The 20,595-nt window shown below is 41.4% G+C and overlaps 1 protein-coding gene across 1 annotated transcript in view; it reads right to left on the bottom strand.

The window, feature by feature from the left end:
* LOC121853916 (glutamate receptor-like) overlaps nucleotides 1–19,016 on the bottom strand; it is a 62,506-nt gene extending 43,490 nt beyond the window's left edge. Inside the window, exons 1-4 of the mRNA XM_042348312.1 lie at nucleotides 18,106–19,016; nucleotides 12,744–12,847; nucleotides 5,071–5,161; nucleotides 4,572–4,730 (exon numbers count right to left, since the gene is read on the bottom strand). Of these exons, the coding sequence (XP_042204246.1) occupies nucleotides 4,572–4,730; nucleotides 5,071–5,161; nucleotides 12,744–12,847; nucleotides 18,106–18,147 (396 nt within the window). The 5' untranslated portion in view covers nucleotides 18,148–19,016. The remainder of the gene's footprint in view (nucleotides 1–4,571; nucleotides 4,731–5,070; nucleotides 5,162–12,743; nucleotides 12,848–18,105) is intronic.
* Between the last annotated feature and the right edge of the window lie 1,579 nt (nucleotides 19,017–20,595).

Below are 20,595 nucleotides of genomic sequence, written 5' to 3'. Positions count from 1 at the left end.
ACATAATATCATCTATAGAGCTGTACTATGACTGTGTGTTCGTGCGTGTGTTGCCTCGTGATAGAGTGGGCCCCCGTCCAGAAAGGACACTGTACTAACCTCCATCACCGACCCAGGTGGGCTAGAGAATTTGGTTTCCGAGTGTACCTGACTTAAGTTGTCTACTGTGTAAGTCCTCGAACTGAGAATCTATGAAATTTTCACAGCTAGCTAAGGAGTCTGTAGGTGTTAACTCAATTTGGCTAATTTGTGGTAATTCTCCACCATCAGTTGTCATTAGCTCCTGCGAATTTATAGATAACTGACCATCTGAGTCTGAGTCACTAATTTCCTGTTTGAAACCCAAAATTTTTGGAACAGGGTCCATAAATAGGGATACTATATTTATCACTTCACTTGCAGCATAACACTCGCTAAGTTGCCCACTCAAAGATAAATGCAAAAATATTTATAATTAATTATGGAAATGAAGAGAAAGAAAATTTAAATTATTAAAAAGTATTAAATAGTACATATACTTTATGTAAGTCCTCTCTTACATCATAAATGTGTTTATCTAGTTTTGCTTTTAGGCACTTTTGCATACAGTTTATTTATATTAACTATTTATGAAGACTTCTGGAAGTTCACTTGTGTTTGTGTAGTCTGTATAATAATGATTGTTTGTGATCTACCTGACAGAAGAATCCGTAGAATTTCGACGCCGGATGGTGACGTCAGAAGTCGATGACGTCCTACTCTAGGAAGGATGACATCACACGTCTTGTGGTGATCAACCTGGGGGGCTTTTACCTTTCTTATCGCGATCAATCTTGGGCTGACCTTTCTTGCAGCAATCATCCTGAGGGCTGACCTTTCTTGCGGCGAATAACTTGGGCTGACCTTTCTTGTGGTGATCAACGTGGGGGCTGACCTTTCTTGCGCGCTGGAGAAGCTTGATTGTTTAAGCAAGTGATTGCGTGCTTGTCTGGAACCATGATGCCAACCTTCCCAGTACTCCTGTGTTGTAGTGCTTGTTGCTGGTTGGCTGGCTATCTGGTTGGCTGGTCGTTAGCTGGCTGCTACTGTACACTAAGACAACATTCGGGTGGGCTCTGTTGATCTCGGCTCCAGTCGGGTGATCATGAGTTGTGAGCTGGTGCTGGGGGGTTTGGTTGCTATGCCCACAAGTCTTAATGTCACTCTTTAAGTGACTGGGTTTGATGTAAACACTTATAGCTGTTTTCTTGGGTTTATTATAGAAGCAGCTATATACACAGATATAATCTGAGAGAATATATTCTGAAATCTCTCTAGGGAAGTGTTGTGAATACACTTTGAGATAACACTTTAGTTACGTGTCTGACTTCCCTGTTCATGTGGTAAGAAACAATTGGTCTCTCTCTCTCTGTCTGAGAGCAAGGCGTGGGAGCGAGCTAGATGTTTTGATTAATCAACTGACCTGCGCTCGACCTTTGAGAGTGTTGCCAGCCCAGCTGTCTGTTGTCATCAAAAACAGGTTGACTCACTTGTTGAATAACTTGATGAATAAGTTGGTGTGATACATTTGGGTGAATATATATATATAAAGCAAAGATGCTGTTTCACACGTGTTCCACATTGACATGATCAACTTACTAACATTCTTGATCTTTGTTTTACCTCTAACCCCTCACACTATTCTTACTCAATTTCTGCCCCCTTTGGGTTTTCCGATCAAATCTTATTACTATTAAATCAAAATAGGTACGACTACCTCCCCCACTTCCCCTAAACGTCAACTATGGTACTATCGGAGGGCAAACTGGCAATCCTTGCGAGAATTCTTCTGCGAATTTCCTTGGGATGACTGTTGCTTTTCCACTCGGGACGCCTCGGTATGTGCTCACAGCATTGCTGGGGTTATACAGGGTGGTATGAGTGCATTTATCCCATCTTCTACCAAAGCTTTCACTTTACAACCATGATTTGATCGCTCCTGTTCTCTTACATGTAGGGTGAGAGATAGGGCATATCAAGTTATGAAACTATCTTCTTCTTCTATTACCCACTCCTCTTTTCATTACGTCTAGGAATCGTTGTAAGGCTGTTCTTCAAAGGGCCAAGTGGAATTTTATAAAAATAAAGACCGCTGTTCTGACTAACTCTTCTTCTAGTAAATCCTTCTGGTCCGTAACAAAAAACATCTGCAATAACTTCTGCACTTATCTTTTCTTCCTATCTTTTGACTGAATTACTCGATAGCCAACTCTCCCCTTAATAAAGCCAATCTCTTTGGCACCATATTCTCCTCTAACTCCACCATAGACGATTCTAACTTTATCCCTCCTGCTCCTCCTACTGAACCTATGCACTTTCCTATAATCTCCCCTCGTACGGTTGCTCGTGTGTTATCCAGGTTGGATGTGAGTAAGGCGCATGGGCAGGACGGAATACTCCCTCGTGTTCTGAGGAAGTGTATTGAAATTCTAGCCCAGGTGCTTACTAGCCTCTTTCGTTTTTGCCTCAAAAGACAAATTGTCCTCTCTTCTTGGAAGTATGCACAAGCCATTTTATTCTGTCTACCGCCAGATGATTTTATTTAGCTTTGGGTAACCTCCAGCAGCCAAAGGGTTAATGAAAGGGAAAAAGACAATTTGAGTTTGCATACTTAGCCCCAAAACATTTCTTGTTGTAACTTCTAGTTACAACAAGGACCATTCACCAGTCATTATAACAGATAAACAGAGGTAACAATCTATATATATATATATATATATATATATATATATATATATATATATATATATATATATATATATATATATATATATATATATATATATAAAACAAAGAAGTATGTCTGTGCGTTTGTGTGTGTGTGTGTCCGCACGAGAATCTCGGAAACTTCTTTACTGATCTGTAGTGATGATGGATGGTGTTATATGTATGATGATGGATGGTGTTATAAGTAGTGATGATGGATAGTGTTATATGTAGTGATGATGGATATTGGATAATGTTTTATGTATTGATGATGGGTGGTGTTATATGTAGTGATGATGAATGATGTTAGATGTAGTGATGATGGATGATGTTATATGTAGTGATGATGGATGTTGTTATATGTAGTGATGATGGGTGGTGTTATATGTAGTGATGATGGATGTTGTTATATGTAGTGATGATGGGTGGTGTTATATGTAGTGATGATGGATGGTGTTATATGTAGTGATGATGGATGGTGTTATATGTAGTGATTATGGATGATGTTATATGTCGTGATGATGGGTGGTGTTATATGTAGTAATGATTAGACAATAAAATAATAACAGTTTAATGCTAAAAAAATTTACTTTGCTGTACTGTAGTAGTAGTGAAAACATGGTGGAACTTACATACACCGTTAATGAACTATTGATGAAAGAAGAAGTTTTGGGGACTGAACAGTGAGACAATGTGGAGCCTCCCGGGGGGGGGCGTCCTACCATGGCCTAGCGAATGAGCCGCCCGTCTGTTTGTGGGTGGGTTTGTTTGTTTGCTTGTTCAATGAGAATGTCGGAAACTACTTTACCGATCTGTAGTGATGATGGATGGTGTTATTATGTAGTGATGATGGATGGTGATATATGTAGTGATGATGGATGATGCTATGTGTAGTGATGATGGATATTGTTATATGTAGTGATGATGGATGGTGTTATATGTAGTGATGGTGGATGGTGTTATATGTAGTGATGATGGATGATGTTATATGTAGTGATGATGGGTGGTGTCATATGTAGTGATGATTAGACAATAAAATAATAACTTTTTAATGCTAAAAAAATATACTTTGCTGTACTGTTGTAGTGAAAAACATGGTGGAAGAAGTTTTGTGGACCGAACAATGAGACAATGTGGAGCCTCCCAGAGGGTGGCGTCCTACCGTTGCTTATTGGATTTGCCGCCCAGAGGGAGGCGATTCTCCTAGTATTATATAAATCTTAAAAAAAAAAACCCTAAGTTCTACATATCCGCAAAATTTGCATCTTCTAGATGAGGATGGAGATGTGGATGTGAAAATTTTGCTGATACTCCTCACAGATGCTGATATGGAGTTCCAACTTTACACTACATCAATGTAAATATGTAATTACAATTTATATTTGTGTCATTTTATTTTTTATGTGTAATAATTTCTTTTGCATTATAGCATAATTTTTGTATTGAAGTATTCATTTCTCACAATATCTTCATATATAACTAATTATAACTGATGTCTTTAAAACATAATGGACGAAAATTGATGGCCGTAGCTCGAATGAAAACCATATAATGATGAAAATTTTAGTAATTTGCTTTACCGTAAAGAAACATTTTTCTAATTGCAATGTGATTTCCCAACGATAAGGATAACAGTGAAATGTTTATGATCTTACCTAAAAAAATGCAATTACCCTACTCTGCCCTGTCTCCTGGGATACACACAGAACAAGTAAGTTTAGCGGAAGTGATGTTTACCTGCCAGGACTGTACAAGTGAATTTGTATACTGTATTGATTTTTAATAGTTCATTTCTAACCTAACCTAACCTAACCTAACGTATCCTAACCGAACCTAATTTAACCTACCAGAGGCATGAACGGTTTAACGAAACCCAGGACGTCGTTGGAAAGAGTTGGTCTGATCATGAATATGGCATAGAAGTCATTGTAGAAGGGCACTGTGAGGTCTACCACGGACTCTCTTTCGTCCGTGGCGAAGAACGGACCCAATGCAAACTCGACCTCCTGGAGAGAGAGAGAGAGAGAGAGAGAGAGAGAGAGAGAGAGAGAGAGAGAGAGAGAGAGAGAGAGAGAGAGAGGGAGAGAGAGAGAGGGGATATCAATATAAGGTGTCTATGGTTTAGGATCACAGGGAAGCAGGAGCAAATATTTCCCTGTGCACGATATTTTTACTTTGAAAACACGATGCAAGGTAACAATAACAAGAAAAAACAGGAACACATAAACACAGCATATCATTCGAACATTATAGAAAAGCAAACAAACATCTTTACACTTTTATAATAACTAAATATTTACACCATATATCAATTATACCTTGGGTAAGTCTCGTAGCAGCACTCACCTCCCTCATTAACATGCCGACCATCCCCTTGTAAGAACCGTTTGGGAACCGTGCAGACCATAAGCCATCAGGAGGACGCACCAGCTCGTAACTCAAGAAGGAATGCGTGGGATAAACTGTCTTATGGATCAAGTGATGGCATTTCATTTTTCATGCACTTTTAACTTTTATTTTTATCTGAGATACCAAGACTTAAAAATTCATATGTTAAGAGTCTTCCTTGAGTGGTGTTGTAAGAACTTATTCAACAGACATTCTGAGAGAATATATATAAATACATAACAATAATCTGATAGAACATTATATACATTAAAGCATACATTCAAAGAAACACACACACTACTACTACTACTACTACTACTACTACTACTTTCTTTTCACTCGGAATCGAGTATGACGATCATCCAGTTATGAATTGACTAAAGAGGACAATACGAGCCGGCAGGGTCGTTCACAGATGCTGCATGTGTGGAGGGCTACAACTTGTGAGAGGAGAGGCGGCGGCAGCGTCTTTCCGGCGTTGGCGCTTGTCTGCCTCGGTATGCAGTCGGGCTAACTCGAAAGTATTGACACCTTCTTTTGTGATGCTCCGCCAAGTGTTACGGTGTGGAGTAATCGTCTCCCAGGTGATTGGGTCGATTTGTCACTTTTTCAGGTTTATCTTAAGAATATCCTTATATCTTTTCAATTGCCCGCCAGCCATACAGTTACTGTTCTTTAGGTGGCTGTAAAATAGCTGCTTTGGCAGTCTACTGTAGTCCAAGCAGGTAACATGGCCACTTGGCCAGTGCAGCGTAGTTGTTCATGGATAATGATAGCCTCGATGCTCCTACAGTTGGTGTCAGTGAGAATACTGGTATTTGTTCTCTTGTCTTCCTAGCAAACTTGGAGGATGGAACATAGACTACGTTGGTGAAAGTTTTCAATTGCCTTGAGGTGCCTCCTGTATGGCACCCATTTCTCGCTGCCATATAGCAGGATGGGAAGGACCACAGTTCGATATACGTGCAACTTTGTAGATAATTTCAGCTCCCTAGATATGAAGACACGGGTATGGAATCTGCCAAAAGCTTCAGATGCACATTTGACCTCATGTTGAATCTCTTCATCGTTGTCCACAGTGGTGGACAGGTGGGAACCGAGATACCGAAAGTGGGTAACATTAGAGAGGGTTGAACCGAGAGCAGGCTGAAAGAGAATAGGAGTCTTACATACATTCACCTCTAGGCCGAAGTGTGCATGGACATCTGCATAGGTGTCCAAGATCTCCTGTAGGTTGTGTTCAGTGTGAGCGACACTACATACTAAAGTTCATTAATAGAAGCTGCCGACATCCTTGTTCCTGCCTGGAGTTGTCTTATGTTAAAAAGACCCTTCTTCCGGTACTGGATTTATACCACGCCAGCTAACTTGCCAGTGGCACGAGTAAGACAGGCAGCCAAAGAAATGGAAAAGAGAGTCGATGCTAGTGCATATACAGAACTTTTCTTACCACCATTTTGATAGGGAAGAACTCAGCCAAAATGGCTGAGGGTCCGCCAGAGGGCTTCCCTGTTTACCGAATCGAAGGTCTTGGTTAGGTCGATGAAGGCCATCTATAGGTCACGACGATGTTCTCTGCACTTTACCTGTATCTGGCGGGCAGCAAAGATCATGTCACTGGTGCCACGTAATGGTCTAAGGCCAGATTGAGATTCTGGGAGGAAGTTTTCTGCCTATAAACGAAGTCTGTTTAGGAGGACTCGAGCTATAATCTTGCCAGCTATGGACAGCAGCGAGATCCTGTGGTAGTTGTCAAAGTCTGACCGGTCTTCCTTGGTCTTATAAATATTGATGATGTAGGTGTCTTTAAGAGCTTGGGTGAGTTCCTCCTTTTCCCATGTATTCTAAAAGAGCGACTGGAAAAGGCTGGTAAGCGAAGGTCCTCCTGCTTTATACACTTCGGCTGGGGTTCCATCGTGCCCTGAGGCTTTGTTATTTTTTATTTGTTTGATGGCAGTAGCTACCTAATCCAGGGATGGTGGATAGCTGAGATGGGTCCCCTCTGGATGCTTAGGAACCTACTGGGTAGTCAGGGCATCCACATCGGTGTTTCGGTTGAGCAGCGAAAGGTTGTGCTCTTTCCCAAACTGCAACATCAGTGATTGGTCCATAAAATGGCTTAGTGAAATTAAAAAATTCGGTCATCTTGTGTTGATCAGCAAGTTTTTGTGTTTCACATGCTTTATTTTTAAACCAGTCGTTCTTTAGATTGTGAAGTTCGCTCTGGGCTGCTGCTTTCTTCTTGTGGAAGGTATCAGCTTTGGTCCGAGACTGAAGGTTGTTCGGCCAGTCAGTTGAAGCATCACCTTTATCAGTGACGAGTACATTTATTTCCGAGTCATTTTCATCAAACCATTGCTGGTATATTATTTCGATCTGGCTGAGGGTCGAAAATATCCCATTCGGCACTGGGATTTGGGTTGTTTGTTTTCGGGGTGTTTATCAGACTATGTTCGAGCTGCTCTCTGAAAGCAAATGCTACCTCTGTATTCTCCAGATGCTTAGTGTTAAAATCTCTTCTGGAAGATTGCTGCCTTCGCCATTTTTGGGAGACATGAAGTGAGAGCTTGGCTTTCACGAGCCGATGATCAGTGTTACAGTGATTTGAGGACATCTCGGCGATCTCTTTCCCTGACAATAATGTTTTCAATGATTTGCTTGTGTTTGGATCGTGGGTGTTGCCACGAAACCTTCAACTTGTCAGCCTGCCTAAACACGGTATTGGTGATAGTGAGGTTGTGTGCAGCACACTTGCTGAAGAGGAGTAAGCCGTTGGGATTACGCTTGCCCCCTTCTATTTCTCGCTTTGGTTCCCTGCCAAATGTCACCTTCTCTGCCAACTCTGGCATTGAAGTCACCAAGATGCACAACCTTATCTTCTCTGGGAATAGAGGTTAAAACTGTGTCGAGGTCGGCATAAAAGGCCTCCATGATGTTATCCTCTGCATCCACTGTTGGGGCGTATGCACTGATGAAGAAGGCATGACGTTAGTGATTCAGTGGGACTCGGAGCATCATGTGGCGCTTGATAAACCCAACAGGCATTTCAGTTAGCCTGTGTAGGATGCGCTGGAGGATGGCAAAGCCAACTCTATAAATGCGGTTTCTCTCCACATCAGGCTTACCCTTCCAGAAGAAGGTATACACAAACCCTCGTTGCGTGAGTCGACCCTCGTCCGGAAGCCGGAACTCACTAATGGCTGTTATGTCGATGATATACCCAACCAGCTTTTTTGCCACAAAGTTGGTTCTTCTTTCAGGATGCTCTTTGTGCCAGTATCCAGCAGGGTCCTGACATTCCATGCAGCGAGCATAAGAGCTTGTATATATGACCTTTCTGAGTGCGGTTGCCCACTCAGGTTGTTTCTTTAGGCAGGTTATGTTTTGGGTACCTTTTCTAGCCCCCCCCCCCCATGTGTGGTGAGCAAAGTGGCTTTTCGAAAGGGCTGCTCTGTTGCACAGACAGGACTGAATTGCACTGCTGCCTAAATTCTAGTGTCTAAACGACCACCTTATCTATGCCGCCCATGTGCAGAATTATGGCTAGAGACTCCCGGCAGTCATCTTTGCTTGTCCCCGTCGACACTCGTCTGTAGCCATAGGACTTATGGGGGTATAGGGGTTTTGATGATAATGAGAAGTATGACGAATTGGATGATGGTTGTACGTGAGTTGATTTATGTGGTGAGGCAGGAGTGCAGGTTGCAACCACACATCTTGGCTCTCCGTTTTCCTGATCCAGTGCTGCAAGTGTGGCAACGACTGGGGAGAGGGAGAGATGCAATGGAATGCCGATAGCCCAGTTTCTTGAGGTTCGCCTTAGTAGTCTGTCCATCATGCATTGCCTTCGTCCGCCGGTGTATTCGTTGGGTTCCCTGGTGGTAAGCTCCTCCGCCTATACCGCCGTTGGGGGTCTTGTTGGAGCTCTGTAAGCATGTATGCCTGATGCAGGGCTCCACTCCTGATTATTCTTTCGGGGATTACTCCTGTAGAGTTTTATCTATCAAGGTTAACCGGCATGGCAGTGGGGCAGTGGTTGGTAGGCGCCAGGACGTGTTCGTATGCCAGTGGGCCTATGCACCAGTTGCGCCATCCCTCTGGGGTCCACTGCTACTCCGAGATCCCTTGCTGATCTAGCCTGGGCCTACGCTGCACCCAGTTACACGCGCACACACACACACACACACACACACACATTACTGTTAGTTATGCAGATGACATTCTTATACAAACTAAAATTTATCGCGAAATGCAAACCACCCTGAACTAGGTACGGTCAGCCTTTGAGAATCTTGCTCTCATCATCTCCACTGAGAAAATAAAAGTATTCAACAAACAAGCTGGCGATAGCAAATGCGGATCATCAAAGCTTAAGATAGGTAAAAGACCATTAATTATATTTCCTCTAAATATCTCAGTGTCTCTATCCCCCGTATAGTCATTAAAAAACTATCTATACTAAATTGTGTTGAGACAATATAACACAACAGACGGAGGATTTTGACAACCTTACCAAGCCAACAGGAATCGTAGTGTTCATTCTGAAATTCATTGACTCCTAAGTACATATAGTATTTTGAGTGACTACTTTACCTACCATGCAACAGCTAACCCGTCAATGCATTGATAGGTTAAAACCTGTTAATGTATAGTAGTGTACAACCCATATTTTGGTGCTAATAATAGAATTGTTAAAACAATGTGCACCTAGGCTATATAAGATCTCTGATAGAATACCACCATGTATGGGTAGTGATGGTTTACCGAGTCATATATTAAAAAGCATGAGCTGAGTATTGTAAAAAAAAAAGGAATTGAAGTACCAGTGGAATTGTGAAAGTAATCGTGATTACGATTACATTTTGAATATAATCGATTACTATTACGATTACTTTGCCAAAAACAGTAATGTAATTGATTATAATTACAAATACTTTGCCCAGAATAGGAATGTAATCGATTACGATTATGATTACTTTGCCCAAAATAAGAATGTAATCGATTAGGATTACGATTACTTCGAAAATTTTAATCGACTGTAATAGATTTCGATTACAGATTATGATTACCCCATGTCTCATTACCAAGCATCAGCCCTGGGCCTTCGAGAAGGGAAAACATTCACAAGCTCAAAAAAATGCAAAATATGCCTATAGAATTACCTTAATCTGTCCTATGAGCGTTAAAGTACTTGATATGAAGAAAGAAATAGGAATACACAGTATTGAAGATACAAAGAATAATTGAAGTCAACCTCATGATAACCTTGAGGCTCTTGCATGGTGATCCAGACAACTTTGTTTCCAGGAAACTGCTAGAATATATGAGTCATGAAACTGGTGAATCTACACTACAGTATTAGGATGTTTGGACTAGTTAGAGTTGTTAGACAATCTGTACAAAGATGAGACATAGAGCGCTTTCTGCCACCCTGGCAGACAATTCCCTGCGACATCACAACACCTATGTACACGCCTAAACGATTGACCACACACAATCCTTATTTCTAATACACTGCCATTGTTAGAGCTCTTGAATACATACATAACCTACAAAGTAAAAATAACGTTACAGACCATCTACACTGACGGCTCTCTTAATACTGTCTGTCAGCTTAACGGTAATGAAATAGAGAATGGAGCTAGAATTAATAACTGGTCATTCACTCTACAAACTGAATTATTTGCGACATTCGCAGCCCTGAAATCTGTTGGAGACACTGCCACTGACATTCTCATCATCACTTACTCTTTACCCTCACTACTTGCTCTTAATACCCTAAACTCACATTGTTACCCGCTTGTCTCTAAAGTCAGACACAAGCATCTGTTTTGATGACTGGGGTATCAGGATGAAGCAGCTGTGGATCCCCTTTCAGTTAGGCATCAAGTAACTTGATCGAGTTGATGCCTTAGCTAAACTCGTATCCAACAATGACAATGTTGAGTACAAACTAGGGCTGTCAAAGAGAACCCTAAAAGCTGTGATCAGAAACGAACTTGTTCATGATTTTTAAAGCAAACAGGCAGTAGTCAATCCAATGCTTACCATGATGAGTTGTATCAAGCAAAACATGTATATTAGTCCAGTGGCAGCATAGCTGTTTCAAAGCTTGCTTCTTGAAGAGTAACATAGTGCCAACTCCCTCATCTGATACAATGAGAAAGTCTGGCCCAAAGAGTTGACCTCCACACGAAACATACATTTCCTCAATCTCAAGAGCATTCCAGATACATGCCTGTTCACTCAGCATACAGTTCACCACTTGTGTAGAATGGAATTTTTTTCTGATATAGTGTCTCTTGAAGAGAACTTGATATTACTTCTGAATGCTGACATGCATGGAGGTCACTGACAGCTGCTTGGACTTTCAGTCTGACTTTATCTGCCCAATCATCATTACGCTTGTCACATGTTTCTAGAATAGCTTCCTTGATTGTTTTTCTTGAGTTCCACGATCCGCAGTGTGACATTTGATAACACGACGCCATCGTCTTGGGTGTCGAGGATCCAACTCCAGGCATTTCTCTCCACCGAAGATACAATGTTCCTTGAAATTGAAAGGAACTTCTTCAGAGTTACGACTTCTTTTCACTTTTGGTTCAACATTGGTGTCACCTCGTTTGGAAAGGTAGCGTTTGTTGTGGTGCTTAGAAGTGTATGACGAGACACAGCTTTTGTGACATCTATATCTAGTACCCGAGTCATGTGACATTTTTTCGTGAAAAGTATCACCTCTTTGTGATACACCTACATCACATAATCCACCACAACTGTTACTACCGTTTATGTAATCTTTCAAATAACAATGCTCTTCACCCATGGTCATTCTCTTTTAGGAGTTACTTGCAATGAGAAGAAACATGCAGTTATTTAACCCATTATCATGCATATCGATCAAATGAACTGCTACATGCACACACACCAAATTTGCAATTCCCATCTAGTACTGAAAGCAGAAATAACTATCAATGACGGTTTTAATGCATTCCTTCTAAGGCTGTGGAAGTCATTATCATTATAATGAGTTAACTGTGTATAACATGCTGGTTTCATTGATAAAACTGAGTTAACGGTGAAAGAATAATTTCGAAATACATATAATCAAATTGTTGTGAAAAATTGCATGAAGTTGATATCATATTAAATTCCCAGGTGTTTCAACAGATTCCTGAGATATGGCCAAAATTAGCATTCACGAGTTACCGGTGGCGGCCATTTTGAATTTGGTCAATAAATAATTTTGCCCAAGGATGCCAGCTTGGCACCCGGCTGATTTATGATAAATAGGACCTAGTCTATCAAAAAAAAACCAGTAAAATATTGCATAGGTCTCAAAACAAGGTTTCATGGTCTGCCATCGGCCTATATGGAGTAAGGTTAAGATATAAGTACCTCTGGCAGTATAACCCTCAGGCAGATGTGAACAAAACTAGATGTAAAGTATGCCATCAGACATATGGTCACACACTTCAACTCTACGTCTTAGACTGTGAAAAAATAGAACTTTATAGATACAGATCCAAGTACATTGTGTATAAAATGGCACAGCATTTTATATCTGATGGCAAGATAGGTGATAAACTAAAGCTGTCCCCCCCCCCCACACACACACAAACACCGATACTCACTCGAAATCCATCATAATTGAGAAAACGTGGAGAAAGTTCCCCATTGGTCCGCCAATACTGAGCGAATCATTCTCATCAGCCTGGAGGTTAGTGTACGGCACCCACTTAGAGACGAGATGAAAGAAATAGGGAAAAATGAGAATACAGAAGCATATAATATAATGACAGACAAAGGAATAAGAAAGAATGAAGAATGACATCCAGTAATATCGTTGAATGTTAGTGCTATTTATGGTAAAAGAGAAACCAAAATGAAGGAAAATATAGGAGAAATATGAATAAACTGGATTAGAATACAATGGCCAATTCAGAAACAATAAAATACACTAATATTCGGTATTATTATGTAAATATTAAAGGTTCGAATAAAATATTACTTCTCTTTTGACACATTTTGCAGAAGTAATATTACCTATCGATAATATTCAAGGGGTTTTTCGGTTTAATATCTGAATTACATAATTACATTCCTGATATTATATTTTTATAACGTTGAATCTGACTTGTAACGACAAAAGAGAAAGAAACAAAGTGTAATGAGAGAGAGAGAGAGAGAGAGAGAGAGAGAGAGTATGATATTTGATGTGGATATAGAAAGGAAAAATCGATAAGTGAGAGCAAAATGTATTCCAAGAATCATGTATTAATATAAAATAATAAAAATATAAATATATATATATATATATATATATATATATATATATATATATATATATATATATATATATATATATATATATATATATATATATCTTATTTGAAATTTTATTCTTATTCAAGATGTCTTGAATAAAGACGAAAGTTAAGGTACTCCGTTGTTTCCATTTTCCCGTGTGATTTTATCAAGATTTATCTTATCCACGTTTTCATTGTGATTTACATGAAATATATATATATATATATATATATATATATATATATATATATATATATATATATAGATATATAATATATATATATATATATAAATCAGTGTGATCTAGGTATATGCTGATAACCTTCTTCCTCCATATATATATATATATATATATATATATATATATATATATATATATATATATATATATATATATATATATATATATAAATAATACAAACACTGAATCGCACAGAAACACGTACAAATGAACAGGTGAGAGAGAGAAATACACATACATGCACACACATATGTATATAATCAGACAGACGGATGCGGACATACTATATATGTGTTGTACATACACAAATGTTACACACACACACACATATGTATTGTATATAAACAGTGGGCACACACACACACACACACAACTTCTTACTACTACTTTGCTGTCATTCGGAATCGAGCTATGATAAAATGGTATGAGTTATTAAGGGTGTCATCTTCGTTGAAGAGCTCTCAGGTGACTAAAGGGGCTGATACGGGACCGGCAGGAACGTCAACAGATGTTGCACGTGTGGAGGGCTACATCTAGTACGGGAGGGGAGGCGGCAGCATCTTTCCAAACGTTGGCGCTTGTCTGCCTCGGTTTGCAGTCGGGCTAACACGAAAGTATTGACACCTCGTGTGGTGCTCCTCCAAGCATTACGGTGTGGAGTAATCATCTCCGAGGTGGGGGGTAGATTTGACACTTTTTCAGGTTTGTCTTAAGACTATCCTTATACCTTTTCAGAAGCCCGCCAGCGTTACGTTTACTGTTCGTTAGGTGACTATAAAGTAGCTGCTTTGGCAGTCTATTGTCGTCCATGCGGGTAACATGGCCAACCCAACGTAGTTGTTCATGGATAATGGTATCTTCGATGCTCCTACAGTTGTTGTCAGCGAGAATACTGGCATTTGTTCTCTTGTCTTCACAGCGAACTCGGGGGATGGAACGTAGACTACGTTGGTGAAAGTTTTCAAGTGCCTTGAGGCGCCTCCTGTATCTTGCTACCATATAGCAGGGTGGGGAGGACTACTACTCAATATACGTGCAACTTTGTAGATAATTTGAGCTCTCTACACCTGAAGACAAATGTACAGAGTTTGCCAAAGGCTTGAGATTCACATCTAATCTGATGCTGAATCTCTTCATCGATGTCCTCAGTGGTAAACAGGTGGGAGCCAAGATACTGAAAGTGGGTAACATTAGAGAGGGTAGTACCATTAAGCTGGATGGATGGGGGAGGTGTGGCTGAACCAGGAGCAGGCTGGAAAAGAATCTGAGCCTTACTTACATTCACCTTTAAGCAGAAATGTGCATACGCATCTGTGTAAGTGTTCAGGATTTCCTGTAGGTCACATTCAGTGTGAATGAAAAGGGTGAGGTTGTCTACATACTTAAGTTATATAATGGTAGCTGCCAACACTTTTGTTTCTCCCTGGAGTCGCCTTATATTGAAAAGACCCTTCATTCGGTACTGGATGTCTACCCCGCCAGCTAAATTGGCATTGGCAAGAGTAAGGAAGGCAGCAAAGAAAATGAAAAGGAGAGTTGGTGTCAGTACACATCCTTGTTTTACCCCCGTTTGGATGGGGAAGAACTCAGACTCACGATGGCGATGAAATTTGTGGGCGGCCAAAACGGCTGAGGGTCCACCAGAGGGCTTCCCTGTTGACCGAGTCGAAGGCCTTGGTTAGGTCGATGACGGTCATGACAGGTCGCGACATTGTTCTCTGTACTTTTCCTGTATATGGCGAGCAAAAAAGAGCATGTCAGTCATGCTACGGACAGCAACGAGATTCCATGGTAGTTGCCACAGTCTGACCGGTTTCCCTTGTTCTTATAAATATTGACGATGGAGGCATCTTTAAGAGCTTGGGGGATTTCCTTATTTCCTATATATTCACCAGGAGAGAGTTGAGACGGCGAGCAAACAGATCTACTCCTGCTTTATACACCTCAGCTAGGATTCCATCAGGCCCAGAGGCTTTGTTATTTTTTGTTTCTTTGATGGCAGTAGCTACCTTACCCATGGATGGAGAATAGCTAAGATAGGTCAGCTCCGGATGATGAAGGACCTGCTGGGTAGTAAGGACATCCACATCGGTGTTTCGGTTGAGCAGCGAATGGTAGTTCCCTTTTCAGTGCTGAAGGATGCCTTCTTTGTCTATAATTAGGGAGTTACTGTGTTGAGATTCAAGTTTTTGCATTTTACATGCTTTATTTTAAAACTAGTCGTTCTTTAGTTTGCTAACTTCGCGCTGGGCAGCCTCTTTCATCTTGCTGATGGCATCAGCTTTGGTCGGAGACTGAGGGTTGTTCTGCCAGTCAGTTAAAGCACACGGTTATCATCGACTAGTAGATTGATTTTCAGGTCATTTTCATCAAACTAGTCCTGGTGTATTCTTTGATCTGGCCGAGGGTCTCTAAGGTTTGTGTTATGGCAGTTTTGAGAATACCCAATTCGGCACTGGGATTTGGGTAGTTTGATGTCGGGTTTTTTATCAGCTTATGTTCAAGTTGCTCTCTGAAAGCATATGCTACCACTGGATCCTTCAGACGCTTAGTGATAAAACCTCTTCTGGAGGCTTTTTGCCTTCTCAATTTTTGGGCGACATAAAGTGAGAGCATGGCTCTGATGTGCCAATGATCAGTGTCACAGTGGTCTGGGTTACGCATGGCTCGGGTGATGAGGACTTCTCAGCGATCTCTTTCTCTGACAATGATGTAGTCAATGAGATGCCAGTGTTTGGATTGTGGGTGTTGCCACGAACCCTTGAACTTGTAGGCCTGCCTAAACAAAATATTGGTGATAGTGAGGTTGTGTGCAGCACACCTGCTGAGGAGAAGTAGGCCGTTGGGATTACACTTGACTAGTCCATATCTCCCTAGGACTCCCTGCCAAATGTTAGCATCTCTGCCAACTCTGGCATTGAAGTCACCTAGGAGCACAACCTTTTCCTCTCTAGGGATAGTGGTTAGCACCCTGACAAGGTCGGCATAAAAGGCCTCATTGATGTCATCCTTTGCATCCAGTGTTTGGGCATATGCACTGATGAAGAAGGCATAACTTGAGTGATTCTCTGGGACTCTGAGCTTTATGTGGCGCTCGTTTATCCCAACATGCATTTACTGTAAGTTAGCCTGTGTAGAATGTTAGTGGATGGCAAAGTCATCTCTATAAATAAAGTTTCTATCTGTGGGTCGATCCTCGTCTGAGAGCAGGAACTCACAAATGGCTGCTGTGTCGATGTTATACCTAGCCAGCTCTTTTGCCATAAGGGCGGTTATTCTTTCAGGACGCTCATTTGTGCCAGTATCTAGAGGGTCCTGATATTCCATACAAGGACCATAAGAGGTTGTATAGTTTGTTTTTGTTCTGATCTGTGGTTATGATTGTGTTTTCGACCGCATAAGGGTGCGGTAGCCCAGTCAGGTTGGTTCTTTAGGCAGGCTATGATTAGGGCACCTTCTCTAGCCCCCTACCCATGTGGGGTGAGTAAAGTGGCTCCTCGAAAGAGCTGCTCAGTTGCATAGACAGGACGGGATTGCACTGCTGCCTAGATCCCAGTGCACATAAACGACCATCTTATCTATGCCGCCCATGTTCAGTGTTGTGGTCTAGAGACTCTGGCAGTCATCTCTGATTGTCCCCGTCGCCACTCGTCGGTCGCCATAGTAATTTTGGGGTATAGTGGTTTTGATGATAATGTGCTGAATGGTAGCTGCACGTGAGTTGATTTATGTGGTGAAGCAAGAGTGCAGGCTGCAACCACATATCTTGTCTTTCCGCTTTCCTGATCCAATGGTGCAAGTGTTGCAACGACTAGGAAGAGGGAGAGATGCATTGGACTGCAGATAGTCCAGTATGTTGGGTTTCGCCTTAATAGTTTATCCATCCTGCATTGCCTTCGTGCACTGGAGTAGTCCTTGGGTTGGCATGTTGGTCATCTCTTCCACCTATATCGCCGTTGGGGTCTTGTTGGAGGTCTGTAAGTAAATCTGCCTGATGTGGGGTTCTACCGCAGATTTTTCGTTCTGGCTTTACTCCTGTAGCCTTATATCTACCAAGGTTAATCTACAAGGCGGAGGGGCAGTGGTTGATATGCACCAGGACGTGTCCACGTACCAGTGGGCCTATGTACCATTTCTCTGGGTCCCACTGCAAATTCGAGATCCCTTGCTTGTCGAGCCTAGGCCCACAAGGCTCCCAGTTATCGTGTGCTGCCACGAAGAGGCACAGCAGAAGTCTTGATGGTGAAGAGGTTGTACACTAGCAGGGAAAGACCTATGCAAGTTGCTTCCCTGTTCGCCACGAGGGCTAGCCAGCGGCGGTAGCTGATAGCGAGAGGAAGCAAACAGTGTTTGTACCTTAACACTAACATAATGCTGTCACACTAGATGCATTACATCACCCTGTACACACACACACACACACACACACACGCACACGGACTCACCTCCTCGGCCGCGATCCTGATGAGGGGTCTGGTGGTGGCCATTACTTAAAGAGGAGAACCGAAGCACCTCAACACGTTCTCTTCCTACACTCTCCTGATTTAGTGGTCAGTGTTCAGTAATTTAATGATATATTAGATCAGTGGTATTGTGATACAGTGGTTTAGTGGGTTTGTTTTACAGTGATCGGGTAATAAATTGTTCCAATGGTCAAATGATACTGGTACAGTGGTCTTGTGTTCCAGTGGTCCTGTTGGTTTTTGTTACAGTATTGCAGTGATACAGTGGTCCAGTGGTAAAGTGATACATTGATCCAGTAGTTTAGTTATACAGTTATCCAAGATGAGATATAGTACAGCATCAGGTGACTCACACAAGTAACCTGAAGTGACCTGACTAACCAGCACCAGGTAGCCAAGTGTAGTGAAAAAAGGTGCCAACAGATAGTATTTCTACCATCTCAGTCACTCCTCCGGTAAGATGAGATTTTAATCATTCACACGAACCTAGGACCTCAGTCATGTGTGTTTAATTGACCTTAACTCCCAACAGCCCCAGATGTCTGTGAATGCTTGTGTGGCTGTGAATACGTGAGTTTACAATACGGCCTTAGAGACTCGTTCTTAAATTAGGTGGTTTTCTCTCTTAATTATTTACATAAAGATAACGTTTGTTGTTATATTATATTTTCGTTTCATAGTTTCATCTTTAACCAGTCACATACATAATCACACTAGCAACCAGGGATAAAAATTGTATACACGGGAAAAAATTGACCTACGAGGAAGATTTTCCGTACTGTATATAGGGAAAAATTTACACACAATAGAAAAATATTGACGCACGGAGAAAATTTGACATATGTGGAAAATTTAGCTTATGAACTTTCGAGAATGAAATGTCAAGATGTCAGGTGTGCTCCTCTTAGTTAAGAGCGAGCATCCCTCTTAATACTTAATCCAAGCGCTACATATATTTACACCTGTTTCTATGTTTGTTTTATCCTGTGTGTGTGTGTGTGTGTGTGTGTGTGTGTGCGTAATAATAATAATATTAATAATAATAATAATAATAATGTTTGTTTAATTGACCTTAACTCCTAACAGCCCCAGATGTCTGTGAATGCTTGTGTGGCTGTGAATACGTGAATTTACAGTACGGCGGTAGAGACTCGTTCGTTCTGTGTGTGTGTCTGTGTGCAGATATTTTGTCCATTTATTATTATTATTATTATTATTATTATTATTATTATTATGATGATGTTGATGATGATTGTGAAGATTATTATGTTTTATATTCATTAGTAGGAGTAATAGTACTACTACTACTACTACTATTTTTTTTAAACATATGTGGCCTCCAGCCTCACCCAATAACCACACCTCCGCCGCCATTTTATTACCTTAATGTTAAATATCCTAATACATAAGTAGCTATCCTAGCTGTGTTGAATTAGTTCAGCCGCAGATCTATGCGGCATTCAGTGACTGTAGCCTCATAGTCAATATCTGGAGCTGTTGTCGGCTTTGGGGCCGAAGCTCTCGTTCCCCTGAGGCAGAGCAAAGCCGACTGAAGGAGAGAGAAGGACAGTCGACATCTCATCCAGGCTGTAACATAACTTCTGGGTTGCTGCTTCTGTTCGGAGATCACCTCCGCGAGTCTGGCGTAGAAACATCTTGCACTTGGTCCCATCCCACCAGAGGTTGTGAACACTAGAGGAGTGAAGCTGCCTTGATCAACGTTCTGAAGTCTCTCCCCGTATGCCCTTATCTTGTCGTTCTCGTTCCTCCTGTGTGCAGCATCGAGAGCTAAGTTATGGTGACATGCGGCCATGGATAAAAAATCCTGATGTCGAAGAAGGCTTGCTGTCCCCGCGTCCAGAATCCTCCAGCACTGACATCCACAGGGGCTTCGTTGGATGTGTTTGAAATCCAGTGACGGAGGTTCTCACAGTCCAATGGAAGGAGGGGTGGTTCCACCATGACGTCATATGCCTCATGCATACGAAACCTCTTTTCTTGCACACCATGGCGTGGTTGATGTCATAAGATGAGCCACACACGCATTAGGAGGGCAAACCTTCTAATGGCCTACCATAACTTAGAGCAATGGCATCTGTGAATTCTTGTTTATTAAGGATGAAGCCTTTTGCCCTTATCGGTAACATTGTTAACCAGTTCGAGGCGCCCACCTCCTGCGTTATAGCTACCTTTCTTTCAAGTTCTCTGGCACTTGCTGCAACAGTTGTTGCAGTTTATCACTTTGGGTGTGCTGCCGTTCTGTCAAAATGAACCTTCGAATCTTGTTTAATTCGTTGGTATCCACCTGACTCGCTGCATTCTGATCTATTATGTGTTCAGGGAGCTGTCGTGAGCTTGACAGAGTTCTGATGTTCTGTATCAGCAAGCTCCACTGAATTAGTAAATCCCATTCCTCCCAGTCTCGTTGGTAGTAGAAGGAGTGACTCTTCTGTTAGGGTTAAGAAGGGTTTT

Source organism: Homarus americanus, unplaced genomic scaffold, assembly GCF_018991925.1.
Source record: "Homarus americanus isolate GMGI-L3 unplaced genomic scaffold, GMGI_Hamer_2.0 scaffold18703, whole genome shotgun sequence".
Lineage (NCBI taxonomy): Eukaryota > Metazoa > Arthropoda > Malacostraca > Decapoda > Nephropidae > Homarus > Homarus americanus.
Note: the sequence above shows the minus strand (reverse complement) of the source record. Positions and strands in the feature narration are given on the sequence as shown.